Here is a 24096-nt window from a genome sequence, read left to right as displayed (position 1 = left end):
TAAATAATTATATTAATTTCAATAATTTACAAATTATTATAATATTTGTTACAGTTAATAACTATTTATGTGTCAATTCAAATTCATATTTTATCAATAAAAAGTTCCTTTTTATAAATTATATTTTTTTTATTGAATATTTAACAATAACAAATTAATGAATGTATATGTAAATATATATATAAAATGTCATTTATTTTTGTATTGTTTGTTTAATCATCCAGACCATATGCAAATATTTTATTTTTTTCCAGTAGTTTCTTGCATTTTTAATAATTAATAGCATTTATTAATTTTACATAATTTTTATTAATTAAAAAAATCTAAATTGATAATATTTTTCAAAGCAAATTATATATATATATATATATATATATATATATATATATATATATATATACACACCTTTCACTTTTGGGTGGACTATCTTTCTCTCTCTCTCTCCATATATATATATATATATACACACACATATATATATAGTAGGGCTGTGCAATTAATCGCATGCGATTCGCATGTGCATCTCGTCAGTAAAGCCGGCTCCGTGATTGGCGGTAAATCTCCACCTGTTTTCAGATGGAGCGGCAGTTGATACACAGAGCCGTAGTTCACTGACAAGCTAGGCAATATCGCGTTCAATATTGCAGATGAATCGCATTCGATTATGAATGCGATATTGTATAGCTTGTCAGTGAACTACGGCTCTACTATTGGAGAATATTAGTGTGTACTATTGGAGACATCAGTGCATCCTGTGGTGTCATTTTCAGTCAAACTGAGCAGGACTGCTGTCACATGCAACTTCCAAGACATATAAACAATGTTCAGTTTCAAGCAAAGTCCATCTTACCTCCTACTAAGGAGATCCAGACCTTGTGGACGGCTGTGGCTGACTGGCTCCATTCACTGTTCTCCTGGGATCTCCAGGATACAGCGTCTGACATGCCTTCATGGAGGTTTAGCAAAGCTGGTTTGGTGCGACCCTCTGGAACGGACCCTAGACCAAAGTGTGCGGTGGTCTGCGGGGACAGAGTGTGCCAGTGGAACAGAACGGGGAGGATCTGGTTCACCCGGCCCACTCAGGTTTCCTCACGTCACTCGTGTTACACTCCTGGCAAGGTGTGACTTTCAAGGTTCCTTGCGTTACTTTTCCGAACAGAGTGCACTATTGTGATGTTTCTTCCTCCGGATACGGATCCAGGTTGTCATCGTGTCACTTATAGTGTATCTATGCTTTTTAGAGCATGCTAGCTATTGTTTTGGTTCTGTACAAGCAGATCTCATGGAAAAGTAAATTACAGGTTTCACAAGTGCTAGAGAAAATTAGTGTTTTCACTGTGCGTTTGGAGGTCAGCTATTGACAAGGCTGACAAGAGGTGACTGCGGTCAAGTAGACGGCAGTGTAAGTTGTTTTTTTTTTTTGCTCAGTGGTCAAAATAGATTAAAAAAGAGAAGTGATGTGATCCTTACACCATGATAACACTATAGAGTCTTTAAAAGCCCTCCATAGAGGTCACTGTTCACTGGTTTAAAAACAAACAAATAAACAAAAAACCCTACTAAAATAAAATAATAAATGTATAGTAAGTATATAATAAAACAGTTTTATTTAAATAAAATAAACATTAAACAAACAAACAAATAAATAAAAATAATACAAAATGTTGTATTTTAGCTAGCTGGCAAGCCAAAATTTCTCAATTTTAGTTTAGTTTATAAAATAGTTTAATAAAATAAATAGACATATTTAAATATATACTATACTAAAAACAGTAAATAATCAGCCAATATTTGCTCAAAATTCACTCACCTATAGATTATTTTTGAATCATAAAGAATATAGATTTAAATCTATAAAATGAATTATTTTAATGATCCAATTTTGTATATGCAAAGCTTTTCTTATATATACACTTCACTTTATATATATATATATATATATATATATATATACATACATTGTTTACATAATATGTATACTGTGTATATGTATTATGTATATATAAATACAAACACATGCATGTATATATTTAAGAAACATGTTATGTTTATATATTAAATATTTTTATATATAATATAAAAATATAAATATATATACACGTAAATATTTTCAAAATATATACTGTATGTGTGTGTATTTATATATACATAATAAATAAACACAGTATACATACATATATTTTGTAAACAAACTTATTTTGAATGTGAATAATCACGATTAATCGTTGGACAACACTAATATACATATATATATATATATATATAAATATACACGTATACATATACACACATACACACACATACTGTATACACACACACACACACACATACATATATACACACACACACACACACACACACACATATATATATACTGTATATATATATATACACATACATACACACACACACACACACACACACACACACACACACACACACACACACATACACACACACACATACACACATATATATATATACAGTATCTCACAGAAGTGAGTACACCCTTCACATTTTTGTAAATATTATATCTTTTCATGTGGCAACACTGAAGAAAAGACACTTTGCTACAATGTAAAGTAGTGAGTGTACAGCTTGTATAACAGTGTAAATTTGCTGTCCCCTCAAAATAACTCAACACACAGACATTAATGTCTAAACCGCTGGCCACAAATGTGAGTACACCCCTAAGTCAAAATGTCCAAAAAAAGGGCCCAATTAGCCATTTTCTCTCCATGGTGTCATGTGACTCGTTAGTTTTACAAGGTCTCAGGTGTGAATGGGGAGCAGGTGTGTTAAATTTGGTGTTATCGCTCTCACCTTCTCATACTGGTCACAGGAAGTTCAACATGGCACCTCACGGCAAATAACTCTCTGAGGATCTGAAAAAAAGAATTGTTGCTCCACATTAAGATGGCGTTGGCTATAAGAAGATTGCCAAGACCTGAAATTGAGCTACAGCACGGTGGCCGAGACCATACAGCGGTTTAACAGGACAGGTTCCACTCAGAACAGGCCTCGCCATGGTCGACCAAAGAAGTTGAGTGCACGTGCTCAGTGTCATATCCAGAGGTTGTGTTTGGGAAATAGACGTACGAGTGCTGCCAGCATTGCTGCAGAGGTTGAAGGGGTGGGGGGTCAGCCTGTCAGTGCTCAGCCCATACGCCGCACACTGCATCAAATTGGTCTGCATGGCTGTAACCAGGTGAGGAGTACAAAGACAAGTGTGTCTTGCCTACAGTCAAGCATGGTGGTGAGAGTGTCATGGTCTGGGGCTGCATGAGTGCTGCCAGCACTGGGGAGCTACAGTTCATTGAGGGAACCATGAATGCCAACATGTACTGTGACATACTGAAGCAGAGACTGGGCCACAGGGCAGTATTCCAACATAACTACCCCAAACACACATCCAACACGACCACTGCCTTGCTAAAGAAGCTGAGGGTAAAGGTGATGGACTGGCCAAGCATGTCTCCAGACCTAAACCCTATTGAGCATCTGTGGGGCATCCTCAAACAGAAGGTGGAGGAGCGCAAGGTCTTTAACATCCACCAGCTCCGTGATGTCGTCATGGAGGTGTGGAAGAGGAGTCTAGTGGCAACCTGTGAAGCTCTGGTGAACTCCATGCCCAAGAGCATTAAGGCGGTGCTGGAAAATAATGGTGGCCACACAAAATATTGACACTTTGGGCCCAATTTGGATATTTTCACTTAGGGGTGTACTCACTTTTGTGGCCAGCGGTTTAGACATTAATGGCTGTGTGTTGAGTTATTTTGAGGGGACAGCAAATTTATAAAAGCTGTACACTCACTACTTTACATTGTAGCAAAGTGTCATTTCTTCAGTGTTGTCACATGAAAAGATATAATAAAATATTTACAAAAATGTGAAGGGTGTACTCACTTCTGTGAGATACTGTATATACACATACACACATACATATATATATACACATACATATACAGTAGTCAACATTTGAAGTGGATCAAAAAAGTTCATCAAAGTTGTCCTAAGATAAGAACGTATTTTGGTTTTATGTTTTAGGACCACTTTGATTAAAGGTTTTGATCCACTTCAAATGTTGACTACTGTATATATACACACAAAACACTAAATCAATCAGTAAATAGTAAGCCTAAATAGACCCTTTCTAACTTTGGACAAAAAGTATTTAATTTATTTATTGACAACAAAAAATTATATGTCATAAGAAATCTGATGCGCGTACTGAAATGTTCCAATATTATACTCCAATATTTGAAATAGAATTATCACCATGGAGTTTCATGCTTCGCCAAATGCAACGCGCTTGTGTTATCTATCCTGTCACCATATCTAATCTATTGTGGGGTGAAGTGAATACGGTTATTAAAAGCACTGTTTGAGTTTAGTATAAAAACGATGTCAGTGATGGTCCATTGAACATTACAGGTGTATTATTGCCTAGCATTAATCTTTATGCTGCATTTCAAAGTAGGTCACACAGAAATTTACCTATGATGTCATATTTGAAAAATCATAAAACTTTATGTACTTGATGTTCAGTCAGCATTGTCATGGCAGCATGATTTATGTACAAACCCATATGCCAAGGCTGTAGATTATGCTAGGCTAAGCCTTTTTTACATAGCAGGCATTGCAAGGCAGATTTAGGTCAGTAACTTCTTGTGATTTTAAACAATTAATAAACACAAATTATTATTATTTTTTAATTATTTGTATGTGTATACTAATATATGTACTTTTGCTATATAAATCTGTTTTTATTGATAGAGTAATAAATATAATAAATATTCAAATAATAATAATAATAAAATCTATTTAATCTGTTTATATATTTTAGAATTGGGATTTTGAGATTAATATTAAAGTTAGATTAATTTGTTACAAATAATGCGCAAATAATTAAAAAATAATCATTTGTTTTACTTTATCATTTTTACAATTGTAAAACAAATCCAAAGTTAAACATTTATCTCAAAATGTAAAATAAATGTATAATTTATTTTAAATTAATAAATTGTATAACCACATTGATCATTTATATAAATTAATTTTAATTTACTTAATTTTATCAATTTAAAAACAAGTAAATCACAATTTTACAATTATAGTTCAAATAATACATGTATTCATTTAAAATATAAAATGATTTCATTATATAAAATGTATTCATTTAAAGCTCCTAATGTTAAAATTCATTCATTAGTTTGATCATCCAGACCATATGCAAAGATTTTCTTTTGAGCTTTGCCAGTGTTTGATTACACCCCACAGCAACAGATGCACTGGACAGCCAATGATCAGACTGACAGCCCACTGAATACACTTCAGAAGCCACACCCCTCACCCCCCGAGGGGAGCCTTCTCCTTTTAACAATGTAGATGTGCCCTTTCCAGACCCAAGGTCTCCATGCATATTCACATATCATCACATGGCTTCCCCTATTCTCTTCTGCTCCCTCTATTGTTCTGGCATCTGCCGACAGTAATTGTGCCGGCCTGGAGCACAAAGGAGCCGAGGGAAGACAGTCCAGTTGGACCGGCAACAACTAACACTAACAACTAACACATCTCTAGGGTAAGCTAAATGTGAAGATTTGCATTGTAAGCCCGACAAGTGCTTTCACTTAGGTACGTTGTTTAGTAGCCCCTTAGACACAAAAAACAGCTTTAACCTCCTATAAGAGTCTGGGAAGACACTTCAGGCAAAAACACAGTTTTTTTCATGTACCTGTCAAATTTGAGATTTTGGGTTTTTTGGTTTTTCATAAAGTATTTTTTCAGACTAGTGGAAAGAAAACATCCAAAAGACACTGTTAAGTGTTTCTTTTATAGCACTTTATCTATTTGTGTCAATAGATTTCAATTACAACCCATATTTTTAAAGGCCGTTTTCTCAAAATGAGTTTTCTCTCCTACACTGAGCCATATATCTCCACTTCAGTAGCACTTACACACACCAAGTTTTACATCTTTATTCCTGTCTATATACTGAAGGATTTTACAGAGGGATTTGTTCATATATAATTTGCTTGATTATATACATTTTATTCCCCAAAAAATTTAGAAAATTTGTTTTCTGTCTGTTCTAAGTATTTTCTGAATTATGGAGTGACAAAATGAGATACCCAAAATTCCCTCTGTAAAAACTTTTGACTCGAATATGTCAATAAAATGAAATAAGAATTTTGAAACCAACTTCATCCAGTGTTTAGATTTTTGTTCTAGAAATGTATGCAAATTAGCACACATTTAATTAAATAATGCCTCATTTGCATATTTAAACATAACATTTTAGAAAGCTTGTAATACAAAAAATGTTTGCAATGTAATCAATCAACTAGGTAAGTAAGGTGATAACTATTAGTGAATTTTTTTTACCCTATTCACCTGCAGTGTCTCGCCTTAAGACGGACAAATAAAAGCGAAAAGCCTGAAATACATTAGAATACCCTGGGATGGAGTGATTTTAATAGAGAGATAGTTCACCCAAAAGTTGTCATCATTTATTCACCATCAAGTTGTTCCAAACCTGTATGAGTAACCAGAGAGTTGGCAGTAGCCATTGACTTCCATAGTATTTTATGTCAACTGCTCGTTGCACATCATTCTTCAAAATATCTTCTTTTGTGTTCAACAGAAGAAACAAGCTCACACAGGTTTGGAACAGCTTGAGGGGGGAGTAAACAACAATTTTCATTTTTGGATGAACTGTCAATTTAAATACAGATAAATCATCCAATTATATGGAAAAATCACGGAATCAAGGTGAAATATTGTAGGTCTCTCTCTCATTTTATTGTTTTTTTTCCCACAAATTTTTAATGCAAATAACAAAAGAACATGGTCACCTAAAGTAGCTTCTATTGACAAAAATAATTGCGAAAAATTTTTTTAACATCTGAAATTCCATCTTATAAATAACAAATAGAAATAATGACCAAGTATGAATCATTTTCATAGTCAAATGACAAAATTAGCTAAGAAAGTCAATGAAAATAGAATAAGATGGCAATGAAATTTCGGAAAAGATGCAGAAAGACTTAAATAACAAATACAAAAAAAAAAACAAAGCAGCTACATGGAACCATAAAGTTGGACGAAAAACTTTTTTCCTCCTCGTACACACAGTGCACTAATTTACCAGTGACATACATGTATTTTACGACGTCCATGCAAATTGGTTAAGCTATTGTTATCGTTAACTGTATCGGAAGGGTGTAATGAAACTTTAAGGCTTGTGTTAGCGTGCAGAAAGCGAATTTTCCCAAAAACAATCAGGATTCTGCGAATATTGCATGAAGAGTTCAAAGTGTCCGTTTCTTTACAGTGTAAGGCAATACCCTGAGTAACAACGAAAGTTTCCGAGGGGGACACAACAGGGGACAAATATGGACAGACTCGGTGGTCAGCGCCAAAAAAAACAACTAATCGTTAATTGTGAAGAACAAAGATAATAAAGTAATCTTTGCGTCATCCGGTCAGTTACAGTAGTAGTGCGTCTCTGCTACAAGTCCTCCATCTCGGCTGGGGACGACGAATCCATGTGTTCACAAGTTAGGATTGGTGGCACCCACTCCTTGGCACTCGATAATGTAGGTATCATTGTTAGCGTGCTCATCCTCTGATTTGCGTATAACAAATTTTGCCTGTAAAAGTACGAAAACGAGTTAAAGTCAGCTAGTTTTTAAACAAAAGTGCCTATAAAGTGCATCCAGGTCGGAACTTACGTTCGTGAGCTGCTCGGCCACGTGGATTGCGGTTTGTGTGTGGAGAGTGATTGGGCCTGTTTGTATTCTGGATGTGCCGGTCGCCAAGGCCATGAAAATAATAAGCTGCGAAAAGAAACACGTTTTTGTTATGTTGCACTGAAAAAAAAGCAGCGCAAAGTAAAAAATTAAGCATGTTGTGGTTAAGGAGATTTGATGATTTTGATGTTTGTTATTCACAAAAAATAAAACGTGATTAAAGAGCATTTTTTTAAGGCTTGTTACAAAACAAACAAAAACAAGAGAAGTAATGCAAAACAAAAAGCATGTTGTCGTTGGAGAGCTAGTTGCAAAAAAAAAATATTATACCAATGAAATAAAGAAATGTAAATTATGTAGACGTATACAAGCACCTTTTTGTTAAGAAGCTTTTTTCAAATGTTAGTTACATTAAAAGAAACAAAATACATAGCAAAAGTAAAACAAAAAGCATGTTGTGTTTTAAGAGCTGTTTTCAAGGCTAGTTACGAGAAAACAAACAAAAATGTGATAAAGCATGTTGTGGATTAGCTAGCTACAAATAAAAAAACGTAACACCAACGTTAAAGTAAATTATGTGGAGAAGTAAAAAAAAAAAAAAAAAAAAAAAAAGCATATTGTGGTTAAGGAGCTTTTTGTCGAAAGCATTCATTTAAAAAAAATAAAAATTATGCAACAAATAAAAAATAAAAAAAGTATGTTGAGGTTTTAGCCCAGCGTAATTATTATTTTTTTTAAATACAAATTTTTAAAAAGAAAAAAAAAAAGAAAATTTGGGTTAGAGATTTTTTTAACACGCTTTTATTATACTGCACTGAAAAGTATTTGTGTGCCTGACCTGGTCTTGCAAGAACTCGTCCACGCAACCATTTTGCCTGATGTTTTTTAGCAACATTTCTGCAGCCTCGATGCCAACTTTGTCAGCATATACACCTGAAGACAAAACAGAAATAAACAGTCCAATTTTAAATTCATAGCAATTTTAAGAATGAATCATCATAGCGGAGGAAATCTGACTTCGTCTTGTCCACATTAAAACTCAAAATGAACAGGTTTTTCATTGTAACGTATCGCCCTCTAGTGCCAAAACTATGACATTTAATTCTTCAAGACTGGGCAGCCAGACAAGCCTTACCTTTCTTGCCAAGAGCTGATCCTGCAAATATGCAGCCGGTGGATGATTCTGCAATTATTCTGCCAGGAGACACAAAATATACAGACGTTAGTCAAAACGGAATCACAAAACAACTGCGGCGGATGGTTTGAGATCGGATGTACTCACATGATCCCGTTGCCATTGCCGCAGGCCTTGTCCTTCTCTTGCAAAGACTGAATGTTGATGTACAGATCCTTAATTTCTTTTCTGATAGTGCGGACCGCCGCCGTGGACATGTCCTTCGCCAACTGAACATCAAGAACAATTCAACCAAAGTTTATAGGGAAGTTAAGAGCAGTTGCAAAATAAATTAAATGTTTTATAAACATCTTTGCCACTATTTCCAAACAATGCTGATTAAAACCTAAAAAACAAAGCATGCTGTGGTTTAATCCGCTTTCTCAAGGCCACTTATGGACTAGATAGTGTTGAAAGAAATGTAAATTATCTCAGTAAGTACATCAAATTAAAGCATGTTTTGGTTAATAGCTTTTATCCCCAAAGCTAGTTATGAGAAACAAATGTAAATTATGCAGTGAAATAACAAAAACAATGCATGTTGTGATTTAAGAGCATTTAAGGCTACAAACAAATTATGTAGAGAAGTAAAACACAAAATCAAAAAATGTGGTTAAAAGGGCTTTTTAATCCAACACCATTTACAAATAAAGAAACACTAATTATGTAGTGAAGAAAAACAAAAAACGTTGTGGTTTAAGAGCTTTTTTTCAAAGGCTAGTTACGGAAAAAGAAAAACTATTTCATGAATTTACAAAAATAAAAGCTGTGGTTTAGATTTTTTTCTTCCCACCAAAAATTGTTAAAAAACTTTTGATTAAGGAGCCTTATAAAAAATAAAAAAATAAAAATTAAATTACAAAGTAAAAAACAGAGCCACAAAAAAAAATTATTGAAGACAACAAAAAAAGTTTTTATTTAAAGACTACTTGAAAAAAATAGAAATGTAAATCGTGTAGTGAAGTAAAAAAAAAAAGAGAAAAAAATTATGTGGCGAAGTAATAAGAAATTAAGGATGTTTTTGTTGTTTCAAGTCTATGTACTAAAGCCATTTCTTTTAGATATTGTTTTTCATGGCCAATTAGCAACAAAAAACTGTGTAGTTAAACTAATCAAAATAAATTTTAAAAAGTTCATCTTATACCTTAAAGGGCAGCACTCCAGCCACGAAGGCCCTGCCGTAGATCTTGGTAATATTTCCTCTTTCGGTCATGTTGACGGGACTCAGTTCCTTCACAGGGTTCACCTTGAGCACCACCTCACCACCTCCCTTAGGATAGTAACCTCTGTTTACAATGAAAAAAATATTTTGAAAACGTTTTAGCTTTTACTTTTAATGATTACAATCACATCTGAACCAAAGTTGCGCACAAATACCTCATTTTCAAATCGCAGTCAAATTGAACTCCAAATCTCTCCACGATTGGTTTGAAGATCTAAAAGAGATTTGAACGTCACAAATCGAAGGATGTCCAGGTGATGCTTCTGCCCAGTGCGCAAACATACGTCTACACCTACCTTCAACGTGTAGTCGATCTGAGGTGCCATCTCAGCATTGGTTCCTCCCTTCAGGCACAGCTCTGACGGACCCTGAGCAAACAGGGCACATGGCAGCGAGATCTGCATCAGCAGTCCCACGCTTCTACACTCCGGACAACACAAGTACACTTAGGGCCAAAAGTGCTTCATCATGCTGTCACAAATTAGCGTAATTTCACAGTTTGGAACAAACAAGGCAAGGTAAAACGACTAAAAACGATACTTACCCGGCCGTCTGAGTGTCTGCGATGTGATTCCCCCCCTTGATTTTCCCAGGAGTGAGCATAATTTCTGTGGATCCCACTGTCGCTCCTTCCAGATTGCCGTTGCACATGTCCCTCACCAGCTCGAGACCTGACAGATGCTGAGGCCTGGTGACGTTGAACAGGGAGGGGGGTGGGGGGTGTAGGGATAACAATTGAGGAGAAAACTAAATACATGCAGTACAAAATTCTCTCATTTGAACTAAAATAATCAGATTTGCTTCATTTACTGACAGAGAATTAGACTGGTTTGAGTTTTAATAACTTTTTACCTAGGCTGCATCTTTATAGTTATATTTAAAAATTTAAAAATGCACACAAAGCAAAATATGGGTTACTAAAGACCATCCATAAAATCCCAGACCTTTTAAAGGGATAAAAGTGAAGGATAGCATGGAAAGTAGCCATGTGCTTCAGTGCCAACTAACAAAGGGCCTCATTAAAAATTCATGGTAAAACAGCATTTCTGTGGGATAAACAGTTGTTTAAAACAGCTTTACTTAATATATAGTCGTATATCTATATGCTTGACTGCAAAAGTGAAGTGTAAATTGAATTACTAGACTTCAAAAAACAACTTTGCTTTGTTTCATGATTCACTGTTGAATAGGAAGGGGAGGGGGAAGCAAGTGGAGGATGTTCCACTTATAAAAAATAACTATTTAAATGTACATAAAGCCTCAGAAATGAGTATTTAATGTGTTTAAAACAAATTCTTCATTACCTCAAACCCGGTGTGCTTCTACCGGCTCGGATTTTATTTATTTTGATTGACGCCCCTTGGATGCAACTCAGCGCCGCAGACACCCTTAAAATCTGTCCTCCCTTTAAAGACAAACAGCCAACATTAGTTTTTCAAATAATAACCGACAACTACTAAATTTAATTCTGGCGATGCCAATCTAATATGTTAAATATTCAAACTTTAATCGGAGATATTAAACAAAAAAAGGCTGGAAAATGAACACTCACCCCTTCCATTACACTTCCGTCCATTTCGAACGTAGTTGCGGCCATTTTCGCGAAAAGCGAGAAATTGTTATAATGTATCAAAGTGCGCGTGAAGAGTGACGTGCGCGTGGGAATAAAGACACCGAGCGCGACTTCCACACTGACTGTACTAAAGTTAATATAAACCGGCGTATGGCCGCAAACAATGCCGAGATAAACGCCAAATTAACAAAAGCTCTGGCGCTAGGGAAACTGCTCTTCGCAACTGAAATAAGAAATAAACTTAGTCGGCGGTTGGGTCGATTTAAATAAATAAAGATGGATTTGACTTGTCCACAAACAAGAACTGAGCGAATTTCCTGGCAATGCGACCACACTCTGGCAACTAGTCTTGCCAGTCACACTGCTACGGTGGATAAGCTCTGGGCATGCGCAGAAGAGCGTCGTTGGCGAATCGTTCTATTGAATCGGATCTTTGCATGAACCGGTTCACTAAAACGCTCGGTTCGTTCCAATAGAACTCAGCGGATTTCGAGTGAACTGACTCATTGAACCGAGAATGTTTTTTTGTGAGCATGTCCGATTCGGAATGAACGAAGAACTGATAAGAATCAGAATCAGAATCAGAATGAGCTTTATTGGCCAAGTATGCTTACATATACAAGGAATTTGTTATAGTGACAGAAGCTCCACGGTGCAACAGAAAGACAGCAACAGGACAGGTCACAGATAGTAAAAGAATAATATACAAATATAGCTGCGAGCAGCGATGACGGGCCCAAGCCGTCAGTATACGCCACCCCGGTGGCATCGATAAAACGGTGCCCAGCGAGCACAAGCATCACAGTAACCCTCTGGCAGTTTGATTTTAAGGGATACGGCAATTAAAGGGTTAATCCAAACCATCAACTCTGTGAAACACACACACACAGAACAACATATAAAACTTTAAATTCTGTGAAAATATATTTTTCATTGGTAGTTGATGTTAGTTAATGCATTTACTAATGCTAACAAATGAGAAATTATTATAGTTACCAAAGGTTTTAATGATTTATAAGCATTTTTTAATGATTTATTTTTCCATTAACTAACATGAATAATTTTTTCTAACACAAATGAATAAAGTAAAAAATATATTGTTAATATTTAATGTTATTTGTGAATTAACCAATGTTAAAAAACAACATTATTTAACTGTTGTTAGTTAACATCATTAATAAATATATACCATTTAATGTTGATCAAAATCAATTCCAAAATGTGTTAATATATTATTACATTTTAAAGTTTTATCTTTTGAACATGACTATTTTTCTAATATTAAAAATATTTTGTTCATTGTTAGTTCATTGTAAGTTCATACTATCAATGAAGAATTAACATGCTGTAAAAAATATATTTTTCATTGTTAGTTCACGTTAATTAATGCATTTCCTAATGTTAAGAATTGAGACCTTATTATAAAGTGTTATCAAAATCTTTAATGATTTATAAGCATTTTTTAAAGATTTTAAAAAACAGACCCTCTCTCTCTCTTTCTCTCTCTCACCCACTGGCTCAATCCACACAGTCACTCACACAGTCACTCACACCCCACCCCCACCCCCACCCCTCACTCAGCTGCAGGCTGACAGGGATCTCTCACTCAGAAGCAGTCTAAGTCTAACTCTCTGATAGTTTTCAAATTTTCTCCTCTGCATAGTGTATTGTAAATTCATGAAATTAATCACATATCCTCAGACTGTATTGTTCTGTGTATGTAATTTTTTATGAAGTGTTTGGAAGCTGCTCTTAAAAGATAAAAAAAAAAAAAAAAAGATCTTTTTTACTGTAACTTTAATAAATTGCCATTAAATCATCGTTCAAGATATCCTAAATCCGTCCGCAATTTAGCATCTTCAGTATTTTGGCATCATGATAAAAAATGTTTGGTGTGATTTCCGTGTTTCTGCTTGGAGGAGTATTAATTTGTTTACAGCCCGTTTTTAAAAAAAACCCACATTAAAATAAATATAGCCGACTTCCTGTTGGTCGTAGCTAATGACTGTAAATTAGAAAGTTGTCCGGATTAATTAGAACAATTTATGTACCGAGTTTGGGGTCTGTAGCTAAAACTAACCCCCTCATTTTTGACAAAAGGTGGCGCTATAGAGTGCCTCTTCCACGCCCGTTTATGAGCTTTTTCCAGTGTCTAACTATCATTAATACTCATATGTGTGTTGAGTTTCATGACATTCTAAACATGTTATCTGCCTCAAAATCACCAGAAACGAATTTTCAACTTTGACACGTTGCCATGGCAACATAATTTTAGATATCAATATTCCCTTCACAGTTTTACATCGGCCGTGTTTTGACATTATTCTGGTGAAGTTTGAAGCAAATCGAGTAAAAATAAGATGCTGAATTCAAAGCATTTTGAAAACGACACACTTCCTGCAGCCAGTTGGTGGCGCTATAACTTTCAGTCATAATAGTCACATCTATCCGATCGGCATCATACAACGAACAAATCACTGAAGTTTGATCTACATCATACAATGTGTGTGGACGTTATTAGGCATTTCCTGGGTCTCATTTTTCGCCATAACTTCATCGCCTCGCCACGGGCAAACCGTTCGACATATCAAAAATATCTTCGCAATTTAGCGTCCCCAATGTCCTGAGATCATGTTCACCGAGTTTGGTGGCAATCGTATGGAAATCCTCAGAGGAGTATATCAAATTCCAGAGCATGCGCTTTTTAAACAGCCCTGAATAGCCGACTTCCTGTTGGGCGGAGCCTAAGACATGCTGCGTGAAAGTTGTTCAGCTCAATGAGTTCTATATGTGTACCGAGTTTCATATGAATACGTGCAAGTATGTGTGAGCTATACATCAAGTTTTCTGACAATTTTCCAGGGGGCGCCGTAGAGCCCCTGTGCCACGCCCGGGTCCCAGCCTCAGCGGCGTCCTAATGGCCGCAGGTTCCAATGTGCGTGCCAATTTTCGAGAGTTTTCGGGCACGTTAAGGCCCCCAAAAGTGCCCGGATGATTGAAATAAAAAAAAAAAAAAAAAAAAAAAAAAAAAAAAAAAAATAATAATCCTTAGAAGAACAATAGGGCCCTGCGCCTTACTGGCTTGGGCCCTAAATATTCAAACAGGCAATGTACAAAGCAGCAAAAACACAATATATAATATAGACAACTGTGTATGTACAGGTCAAGTATGTGCAAATTAGAAATGAGAAAATAAAATAAGTGAGTGTGGTGAATGGATAATGTATTAGTTGTGTGTTCCACGTTTATTGTTGTGTTCATGAGATGGATTGCCTGAGGGAAGAAACTGTTCCTGTGTCTGATAGCAGAAGCGCTTTGTCATCAAAATATTTTTTTAAAAACCCAACCCTGTTTTTATTATATTTTTTGATGACACATTTTAGAGGTGTCGTGACATGTATGTTTCGTTCAAACAATTCTGAAGAAATATATTTTTAATACATTGAATTAAAACGACTTAGTTTACATGACACCAAACGAACATTGAAGGTCTAAGCATATTACTTTTGTATTTAACTTTTTAAGTCTTTCTTTCTTTGGTAATTTATTTATTTATTTATTTATATATATATATATATATATATTTAAGTAATCATAATAATATTTTTCTTTTATTTAATATTTATGTTATTATTATTTTTTATAATTTCTATCAGTTTATAATTTATATATGTATTCAGTAATCATTTATTTTGATTTATTCTATTTATTATATAAATTCTTCTATTTATTTCTTCTATTCAAAGCTTTTCCTTTCATTAGATATATTCTGTTAAAATATCTCTGAAATATTTGCACTTGTCATTAAAATGCTTTTTAAAACTAATTTAACCTGTTTTTATTATATTTTTGGCACATTTTAGAGGCGTCATAACATGTATGTTTCATTCAAACTGTTCTGAAGAAATATATATTTTTTAATACGTAGATTTAAAACGACTTAGTGTATTTTGTGAGTCATTTGAAACAATAACCAATATATATACCAAGCCCTTTATAACTAAATGTTTATGGAATAAGCACCAAAAGAACATTGAAGGTCTAAGTATATATTTATTACTTTTGTATATAACAATTCCATTCCTTTTCCTTTGTTTCTTTCTTTGGATGTTTATTTAAATAGTATATTAAATATTTGCCCTTGACCAAAAAGCTCTCTGATTGGTCAGTGGAGCGGGGCGTGAGGGTGACGTAATTTCCGGTTTCACCAAATCGCTGGAGAAAGATGGCGACCGTCATCTCTGTGCGGGCTCCATTCGCGTTTATGAGACGCCTGGTATGTTTTCACCTTTCGTTTTACACGCATCTTACTATTGCAATGACTTCTAACGTTCACGAGTGATATTTAGAGTCAATGTAAGCGCAAAGCATCGTTTTTAAGCGATTAGAAAGTAGAAGGATCTGATCAACTAGCAGCAGAAGCAGAGCACTGGACCATGCAGGTGTGTGTGGATAGTTGCCAATATGTAAACACCGAGAAAATAGTTAAAAAGCAAGCATAAAGACTGTTGTTTACAACGAACAAACTCCAAAAGTATGAGACCAGTGTAAATGTCTACAATTTATTAGTAACTTATTTAATGAATGGTATTAATTTGACACAATTTTTGTGTCATGTATTTTAATGCATACTAATTGTATTTCGCATTTAGCTTATACACACACACATACATATATATATATATATATATATATATATATATATATATACACACACATAAATACACACATACATATCTCTATCTATATATATATATATATATACACACACACATATACATACACACACACATAAATATATGTATGTGTGTGTGTGTGTGTGTGTGTGTGTGTGTGTGTGTGTGTGTATATATATAGATAGATAGATAGATAGATAGATAGATAATGTATGTGTGTATTTATGTGTGTGTGTATATGTATGCGTGTATATATATATATGTATGTGTGTGTGTATATATATATATATATAGATATACATGTATGTGTGTATTTGTGTGTGTGTGTGTGTGTGTGTGTGTATATATGTATGTGTGTATATATATATATATATGTATGTGTGTGTATGTATGTATATATATATATATATATATATATATATATAGAGAGAGAGAGATAGCTAGATAGATATATATAGAGATAGCTAGATAGATATATATATAGATAGATAGATAGATACATAGAGATGTGTATGTGTGTATTTATGTGTGTGTGTGTATAGATAGATAGATATGTGTGTGTATATATATATATGTGTGTGTGTATAGATATATGTATAAATATGTATGTGTAAATTAGGGCTGGGCGGTATATGGAGTTTGTACGATATATTGATATATTTTTTTTATAAGCGATACGGTATGAAGTAATACCGTTAATATCGAGTTTGATACGAGCGCATCAGAAAAAATATCTAGGGAGGACATAGACTGAACTGCTGCGGAGAAAATACAATTTGTTCTAAACATGTGACAAGCTTTATATGAAAGCTCGTAAAAAAACTCGTCAGATATAGTAGCCTATTTAGTTTATAGTTTCAGTTTAAAGTGGCTCGCGCTCGCCCCTTCAGACGCTCTGACAGAAAGGTTGCGAAGAGACGCGCTGTTCAATGTGTTTGAGATGTGCTGTTTTATCTATATGTGTGTGTGTGTACAATTTGGAATTAAATCATTGTAACTGGTCATAGGCAGCTATTGTTTTTATTCAGACATTTGCTTTTTTGTCTCTTTTTTTATTTCATGTATCGTATGCTATAATTTAGATCATGCTGCTCTATTGAGTATAAATGTTGCAAACATTGAAAAGGTGACTCATGTTTTTGTTCTGTGTCATGTGGTGCAGGTCTCTGCTCGCCTGCACAGACACTGCTGCTCAAAGCTCCAGGCTGCTTGCTTTGTATCCCGACCCCACTCATATTCCCTCATCGCTGGACAACAGCATCGGTTCTTTCGCACAACCTATGGTGCGTTTTAACATTTGTAATAAAAGGCTGTGTTCTAGTAAAATGCATTTATAATCTCTTTATTCTGCTTATCGCAGTTGCAGCAAGACCAATCTTGCCATTCAAGCTCTCAGATATTGGAGAGGGCATTATGGAAGTTACAGTTAAAGAATGGTAAATTTACTTTTTTTTTACACTTACAAATATCTACCAGCAGAGGTCGCCATTATCTGTCTTTCATCATCAGGTATGTGAAAGAAGGCGACAAAGTGTCTCAGTTCGACAGCATCTGTGAAGTGCAGAGTGACAAAGCATCCGTCACCATCACCAGCCGTTACGATGGGGTCGTTCGCAAACTCTACTATGATGTCGATTCCATTGCCCTTGTAGGCAAACCTCTCGTTGACATTGAAACGGAGGCAGGTCATGGTCAGTAGTGAGAGTATTTGTATATGTACTTGACCTTGTATTGAGTTATTTAGTGTTTCACTGGTTATTGCAGTGGAGGGTCCTCAGGAGGATGTGGTGGAGACACCAGCCATGTCCCAAGAGGAGCACACGCACCAGGAGATCAAAGGTCACAAGACTCAGGCCACTCCTGCCGTCAGACGCTTAGCCATAGAGAACAATGTACGTTTTGTGTGTGTGTGTGTTTGTGTGTATAAACACTGAATGTGTTTCATAGTTAAACTATTTAATTTATATTTATGTAGGTTTTATATATGTATATGTAAGTTTATATATGTATACTATAAGAACATAAATTAAATATATATATATATATATATATATATAATTAATATATATCAGTTATGTATATAATTTAACTACAATATACATCCAGTGTTATTTTGTATTCAAAAATTATTTTAGCATTTATTAATATTTAGAATTTGCTTTATTTTTTTATATTTACAGTTTTGATTTTAATTTTACTTTTGTTCTTTGCTGTTGTCATTTTTATTAGTATTTGCTTTTAAAAATATTTTTATTGAGCTTTTTTAAAATTAATTTGTTTTAGTCATTTTTGTACTTAAACTTATTTTGTTTCAGTGAGTTGCCAAGTCAATTTCGCCAATTCATTTTTAAGTATCTCTTTTTGTAAATTTAGCTTTATTTCAAATAACCAAAATGATTTTTAATATTTTTAGGTAAGTTTTGTTTAAGTGTATGCATCACATTATAAAAATATAATATAATCATATACAACATTAATTTATATAAATTATATTATAGTTGTTTTTTCCTCAACATTTTCTTTGCATTGAATATTCTGTTTAACTTAGAAATGCTTTTCATCATCAAAGAAAAATGTATTATATAAAAAATTACTTTGTTAGTGTTATTAGTTAATAAAATATCTGTATATAGTAGTTTTAGTTGACAATAGCAAAACTGAATCACATTATAAAATTAAAATAATTATCTATATAATGTATGAATATATATATTTGTGTGTCTTACACGAAGACCACAACTTTAAAGTTTTTTCATAATCTGATGCAATTGAACAGGATATTTAATGGAAAATATATGCATGCAATACTATTTTTATTATTATTTCTATTCTATTTATCAAACTCAGAAATACATCACATTATGAATGTAAAAAATAATAATATAAAGTAAATAAATCAAAATCCTGAGGCATTAAATCAAGCCCTGCCATATATCATTTCCCACTGAATATTCTATTTCACCCAAAGCATTATAGGGTCATTTAAAGTAGGTTTGAATGTAGGATGTTAGCAGGATGCTACAGGGGGAATGCAGAAATCAAACAGCGTGGCGTCAGCAGCGGTGGGAGGTGATCTTTAGCTATTGTCATCAGGGGTCATAAACTTTTGCACAGCACTGGAAGTTGCTAGGCAGTTCAGTAGCCCTATAAATCAGGGTCATGAGATGTAGCTTGTTTCTATATACACGGTCGTACATCCTCTTTGGAGAGCATTAGATATAGATGGCTAGCCTGTCAGCATCACACAGTTGGAGAAATTAGAGTCGTTGCCATGGCCACTATTAGGAGGAGGGGGAGGTGTGTAGCAAATTGGATCTGCTAAGGATTTTTATGCTGTTTCTCCATAACGAAATTCCCAAAAATGGTCCATCTGCATTAAAATCTTTTCCTCGCAGATTAAATTAAGTGAAGTCATCAGCACTGGAAAAGATGGCCGCATTCTCAAAGAAGACATCCTGAACTTCATAGCCAGACAGACGGGGGCCATCTTACCCCCAGCGCCCTTCCAGGAGATTCGTCCTCCTCCTCCTGCGGCCGCAGCACCTCCAGCTCCAGCTGTGAAGCCCAAAGAAAAGATGACTCCAGCTAGTGTACCCACCAGTCCTGCGATCCCTAAACCTGTTTTCACAGGCAAAGACCACACTGAACCCATTAAAGGTTTGTTTGCTTGTGTGTTTCGATTTGTAAGTTGATTCGCTCACTGAAAAGTTTTTCAGAAGGTGATGGTTCAAATTTTGGCTGCAGTAACTTTTTGCTCGAAGACAGAATTAAAAATTTGAACAAACTTTAATCATTTAAAGTTTTTAATTTTATCGAAGCTTTTCTGAAGGTGATGGTTAAGACTAGAATCAAATGCATGGTTAGCCAATCCCATAATGCATTGCGGAAAGGTCAGGAAAAATTATTCTCCCTGTGCAGAAAAATACTAATGAGAAGAGTTAAAAAGAGTTAAAAGGTAATTTACAATTTTTTGTTTGTTATTCAATTAAATTAAATTCGATTCAAGTTTATTTGTTTAGCGCTTTTCACGATGCAAATCGTTGCAAAGCAGCTTTACAGTAAATTAAAGTTTCTACATTATATTTAGTAATCGCTTATCAGTGGTGAATATCTCAAGTTGATATCCATATGGCAGAAATGTACGGTAAAAATCAAGCAGTTATTTAATGTCATGTAATCGAACAGGCATAAAATGTTATGCATTTTAACGTTAGCTTAGCAACATGTTAGCGATAAACTCAAAATCACTTCAAATCTATTGTGAACAGCACTATTTACATTTTTCTTACAATGGCTTTCAGTAAGCAGTGGTTAAAACTATGTAAGCAGTAATCTCTGGCTCTAAGGGAGAATCACATGTATGCTTAGCCAGTCCCATAATGCATTGCGACAAGTTCAGCGTATAAAATCCAAAATGACCGACAAAGCCAATATGACGACTTTACTTAATTATTCTCTCAGTAAAGTAAAATATTAATAAATTAACTAGTTAATTTTACACAATTTTTTTGTCATGTATTTTAATGCATACTACAGTATTTCGCATTTAGCTTAGCAACATGCTAACATTAAACTCAATTGAAATCAGTTTTGAACAGCACAATTTGCATTACCTTTGTTTTTACATTTACATTTACATTTATTCATTTAGCTGACGCTTTTATCCAAAGCGACTTACAATTGCTATATGTGTCAGAGGTCACACGCCTCTGGAGCAACTAGGGGGTTAAGTGTCTTGCTCAGGGACACATTGGTGTCTCACAGTGGATTCGAACCCGGGTCTCTCACACCAAAGGCATGTGTCTTATCCACTGCGCCATCACCACCCATTTTTTGTTTTTAAATAAAAGAGGGCAGTAGTTAAGACTATTTCAACTGTAATTTTTTTTTTTTTTTGCTCTAAGGCAGAATCGCTTGTACACTTACTAAATCACATAATACATTGTGACCTTACGAATTTTTTATTATTTTTTTTTTTACTAATAAAACCAAGATACAACAAATTAACCATAGTTTTGCTGCACTAACCATAGTTTAACCATGGTGTTTGTAATAAAAACTGTGGTTATACAAATGGTAATCAATACACCAAAAAACATGGTTATTTTTACTATAATAAATTAATTTTAGTAGTTCAATGCAGTTAACTTTACACAATATTTGTGTATTTTAACGCACACTATAGTATTGCGCAGTTAGCTTAGCGACATGCTAACATTAAACTGAAATGAAGTGTAAACGGTACACTCTTTTTTTTCAAACAAAGGCTTTCAGAAAGCAATGGTTAAGACTATGTCAGCAGCCCTGAAGATCCCTCACTTTGGTTACAAAGACGAAGTGGATCTGAGCCAGTTGATCCGGTTGCGCTCCGAGCTAAAAGGCTTGGCTGAGTCGCGAGGAGTGAAGCTCAGCTACATGCCGTTCTTCATCAAGGTATGAAAGTGATTTGTGGGGTAAAAAAAAAAACTCCAAATAAACCTGGTTTTAATATAACTATCTTCTACACAAACAGGCAGCATCTCTTGGTCTCCTCCATTTTCCCATTCTCAACTCTTCTTTGGATGAAAACTGCACAAATATCACCTATAAGGTAACGTTTCCATTTATAATAAAGATATTTCAGATTAAATTGAGGTAGCTCATTGACTAATGGTCGTCCTCCTCCAGGCTGCTCATAACATTGGACTGGCGATGGATACCAACCAAGGTCTTCTAGTACCCAACGTCAAGAACGTACAGATGCTCAGCGTCTTTGAAATCGCAGTGGAGCTCAACCGCCTGCAGACGTTAGGAGCAGCGGGACAGTTGGGGACCACTGAACTCACGGGGGGAACGTTCACACTCTCAAACATTGGATCGGTAAGTTGAGAACTGCAGGTTGACCTTTGCTTGCTCCCGTGATGTAGTGCTGATTGTATAGCTATGCATGGAAATGATGTAACATTAACACTGTTGTTTTCGTTGACAGATTGGCGGAACCTACGCAAAGCCGGTCATATTACCGCCCGAGGTTGCCATCGGTGCTCTTGGAAAGATCCAGGTGGGTAAAGTTTTGTGCTAAAATTCCATTTTATATATAAATTGCACTATGTAGTGTGCAAGATTAGGATTAGTGCATCGCAAGTCATAATAATATTTCGGAAAACAAATTTCCCACAGGTTTGCTAAGTATCCAACAGAGATAAGATTTTACGCTAAGTAGTGATACAATTTTTCGTTAATGTAGTGTGTTCCGATGCTGGCGTACTAGTTTGCGACATCCTTAAGTATGCAATTTTCCTTGCTAGCATTGTAACGTCCTTTCATACTTTGTAGACATTTGTGAACATACGCACACTCCAACACGCTTTTTAATTTTTTATTTTTTTTTAAGTGCATTTAAGATGCACTTCATTTTGGCCAGTATCGAAGGCAGAATCACATGCATGCTTAGACAATCCCATAATGCATTGCAACAAGGTCCATGTAAAAAAATACAAAATAGCCTACAAAGCCAATATGACAAATTTACATAATTATTTACTCAGTAAAATATTAATAAAAGTAGTTCAATCGAATTAATTTTACACAATATTTGTTTGCGTTATGAATTTTAACGAATGTTACGGTATTGTACAGTTGGCTTAGCAACATGCTAACGCTAAACTCCATTGGAATCGATTACAAACAGTATAATTTTTATGACCCACAGACTTGCTGCCTGCATAGAACTTTGCAAATCAGTCACTTATTAGGTTTTATTTCAGTTAGTATGCTTCAGTTAGTATGCTGCCTACAGAGGCAACCAGGCAGCACACTAGATTTGAGAACGGAGCCCAATTTTTAAAGTAACATGATCTTTTTTGCTTTCTCCACAGGTGCTGCCCCGGTTCAACCATAAGAGCGAGGTAGTGAAAGCGCACATCATGAACGTGAGCTGGTCCGCCGACCACCGGATCATCGACGGAGCCACCATGTGTCGTTTCTCCAACCTGTGGAGATCATACCTGGAAAACCCCGCTTACATGGTCCTGGATCTGAAATAGAAAGCACACTTCCTCCAAGCATATCTAGGCGTTTGACTCCGTCTCCCGACACTAAAAATGTTTTTGTTACTGGGGCACTGAGCTATTTGAGCCACTAGTTTCCATCATGACTGAAGAACATTTTCACGTCATGAAACTAATAACTGGTGTTTTGTTGTTTTTCTTCTTAATTCTTTCCTCCTGTTGCCTTACTGACATCAGATGTTACATCTACCAGAGCGTATTGTGTGTTGTTGAATGTTAGAGAATATGAACTCAGTGTTGCAATATGAAAACGTACCAGTGATGTTTTTGTCAATGAACTTTGCACATACTGTAAAATCTCCAATGGCGTTGCACAAGGGTTTTTAAAAGTGATATTTGTTAGTGGATAACATTTAAAAATAGTCTGGGTTCATCTCATGAAAATTTCACCTGAAAAAAAAAATCTAATAAAAAAGAAATTATATTTTGTAGAATTTATTATTATTATTACTGTGAATTTTTAAAATATTGCTATTCCTAAAAAATGGCTTTTCTTGAAGCAAAATATAATTTTTTTTTTCTTCTTTTTTTCAGTGGTGCTTTTCTTTGCAGTCAAGTGTTTTTAAAGCACAATGGAAATATATGTGATTTAAACTGGCTGTGGGGAACTGTTCTGATACAGATCCTCTCATCTTCTCTGGTGTGATG

At 34.8% G+C, this 24096-nt stretch overlaps 2 protein-coding genes across 3 annotated transcripts; one reads left to right on the top strand and one right to left on the bottom strand.

Annotated features, from left to right (window-relative positions):
• Positions 1–6782: 6782 nt before the first annotated feature.
• Positions 6783–12142, bottom strand: LOC306874757 (RNA 3'-terminal phosphate cyclase-like). Its single transcript, XM_079424994.1, has 11 exons — positions 11703–12142; positions 11455–11555; positions 10695–10838; positions 10447–10570; positions 10306–10364; positions 10073–10214; positions 9037–9158; positions 8890–8948; positions 8593–8687; positions 7737–7841; positions 6783–7655 (listed from the first exon to the last, which is right to left on the bottom strand). The coding sequence occupies exons 1-11, from the start codon at positions 11745–11747 to the stop codon at positions 7557–7559; spliced, it is 1095 nt and encodes a 364-aa protein (XP_079281120.1). The 5' UTR covers positions 11748–12142; the 3' UTR covers positions 6783–7556.
• Positions 12143–15927: 3785 nt separating this feature from the next.
• Positions 15928–23872, top strand: LOC306875533 (lipoamide acyltransferase component of branched-chain alpha-keto acid dehydrogenase complex, mitochondrial-like). Of its 2 annotated transcripts, none has more exons than XM_079426176.1 (11): positions 15928–15999; positions 17562–17682; positions 17760–17835; positions 17909–18090; positions 18164–18291; positions 19795–20056; positions 21666–21832; positions 21912–21989; positions 22067–22258; positions 22368–22439; positions 23257–23872. In XM_079426176.1, exons 1-11 carry the CDS (start codon positions 15949–15951, stop codon positions 23422–23424), a joined length of 1497 nt encoding a protein of 498 aa, XP_079282302.1. In that variant the 5' UTR covers positions 15928–15948; the 3' UTR covers positions 23425–23872. The 2 variants fall into 2 exon arrangements, with proteins under 2 accessions (XP_079282302.1, XP_079282303.1); XM_079426177.1 differs by having other exon boundaries at positions 15941–16165.
• Positions 23873–24096: the final 224 nt, after the last annotated feature.

Source organism: Barbus barbus, assembly GCF_936440315.1.
Source record: "Barbus barbus genome assembly, chromosome: 9".
Taxonomy (NCBI): domain Eukaryota; kingdom Metazoa; phylum Chordata; class Actinopteri; order Cypriniformes; family Cyprinidae; genus Barbus; species Barbus barbus.
The sequence above is the reverse complement of the archived record's forward strand: the minus strand, read 5'-3'. Positions and strand labels throughout refer to the sequence as shown.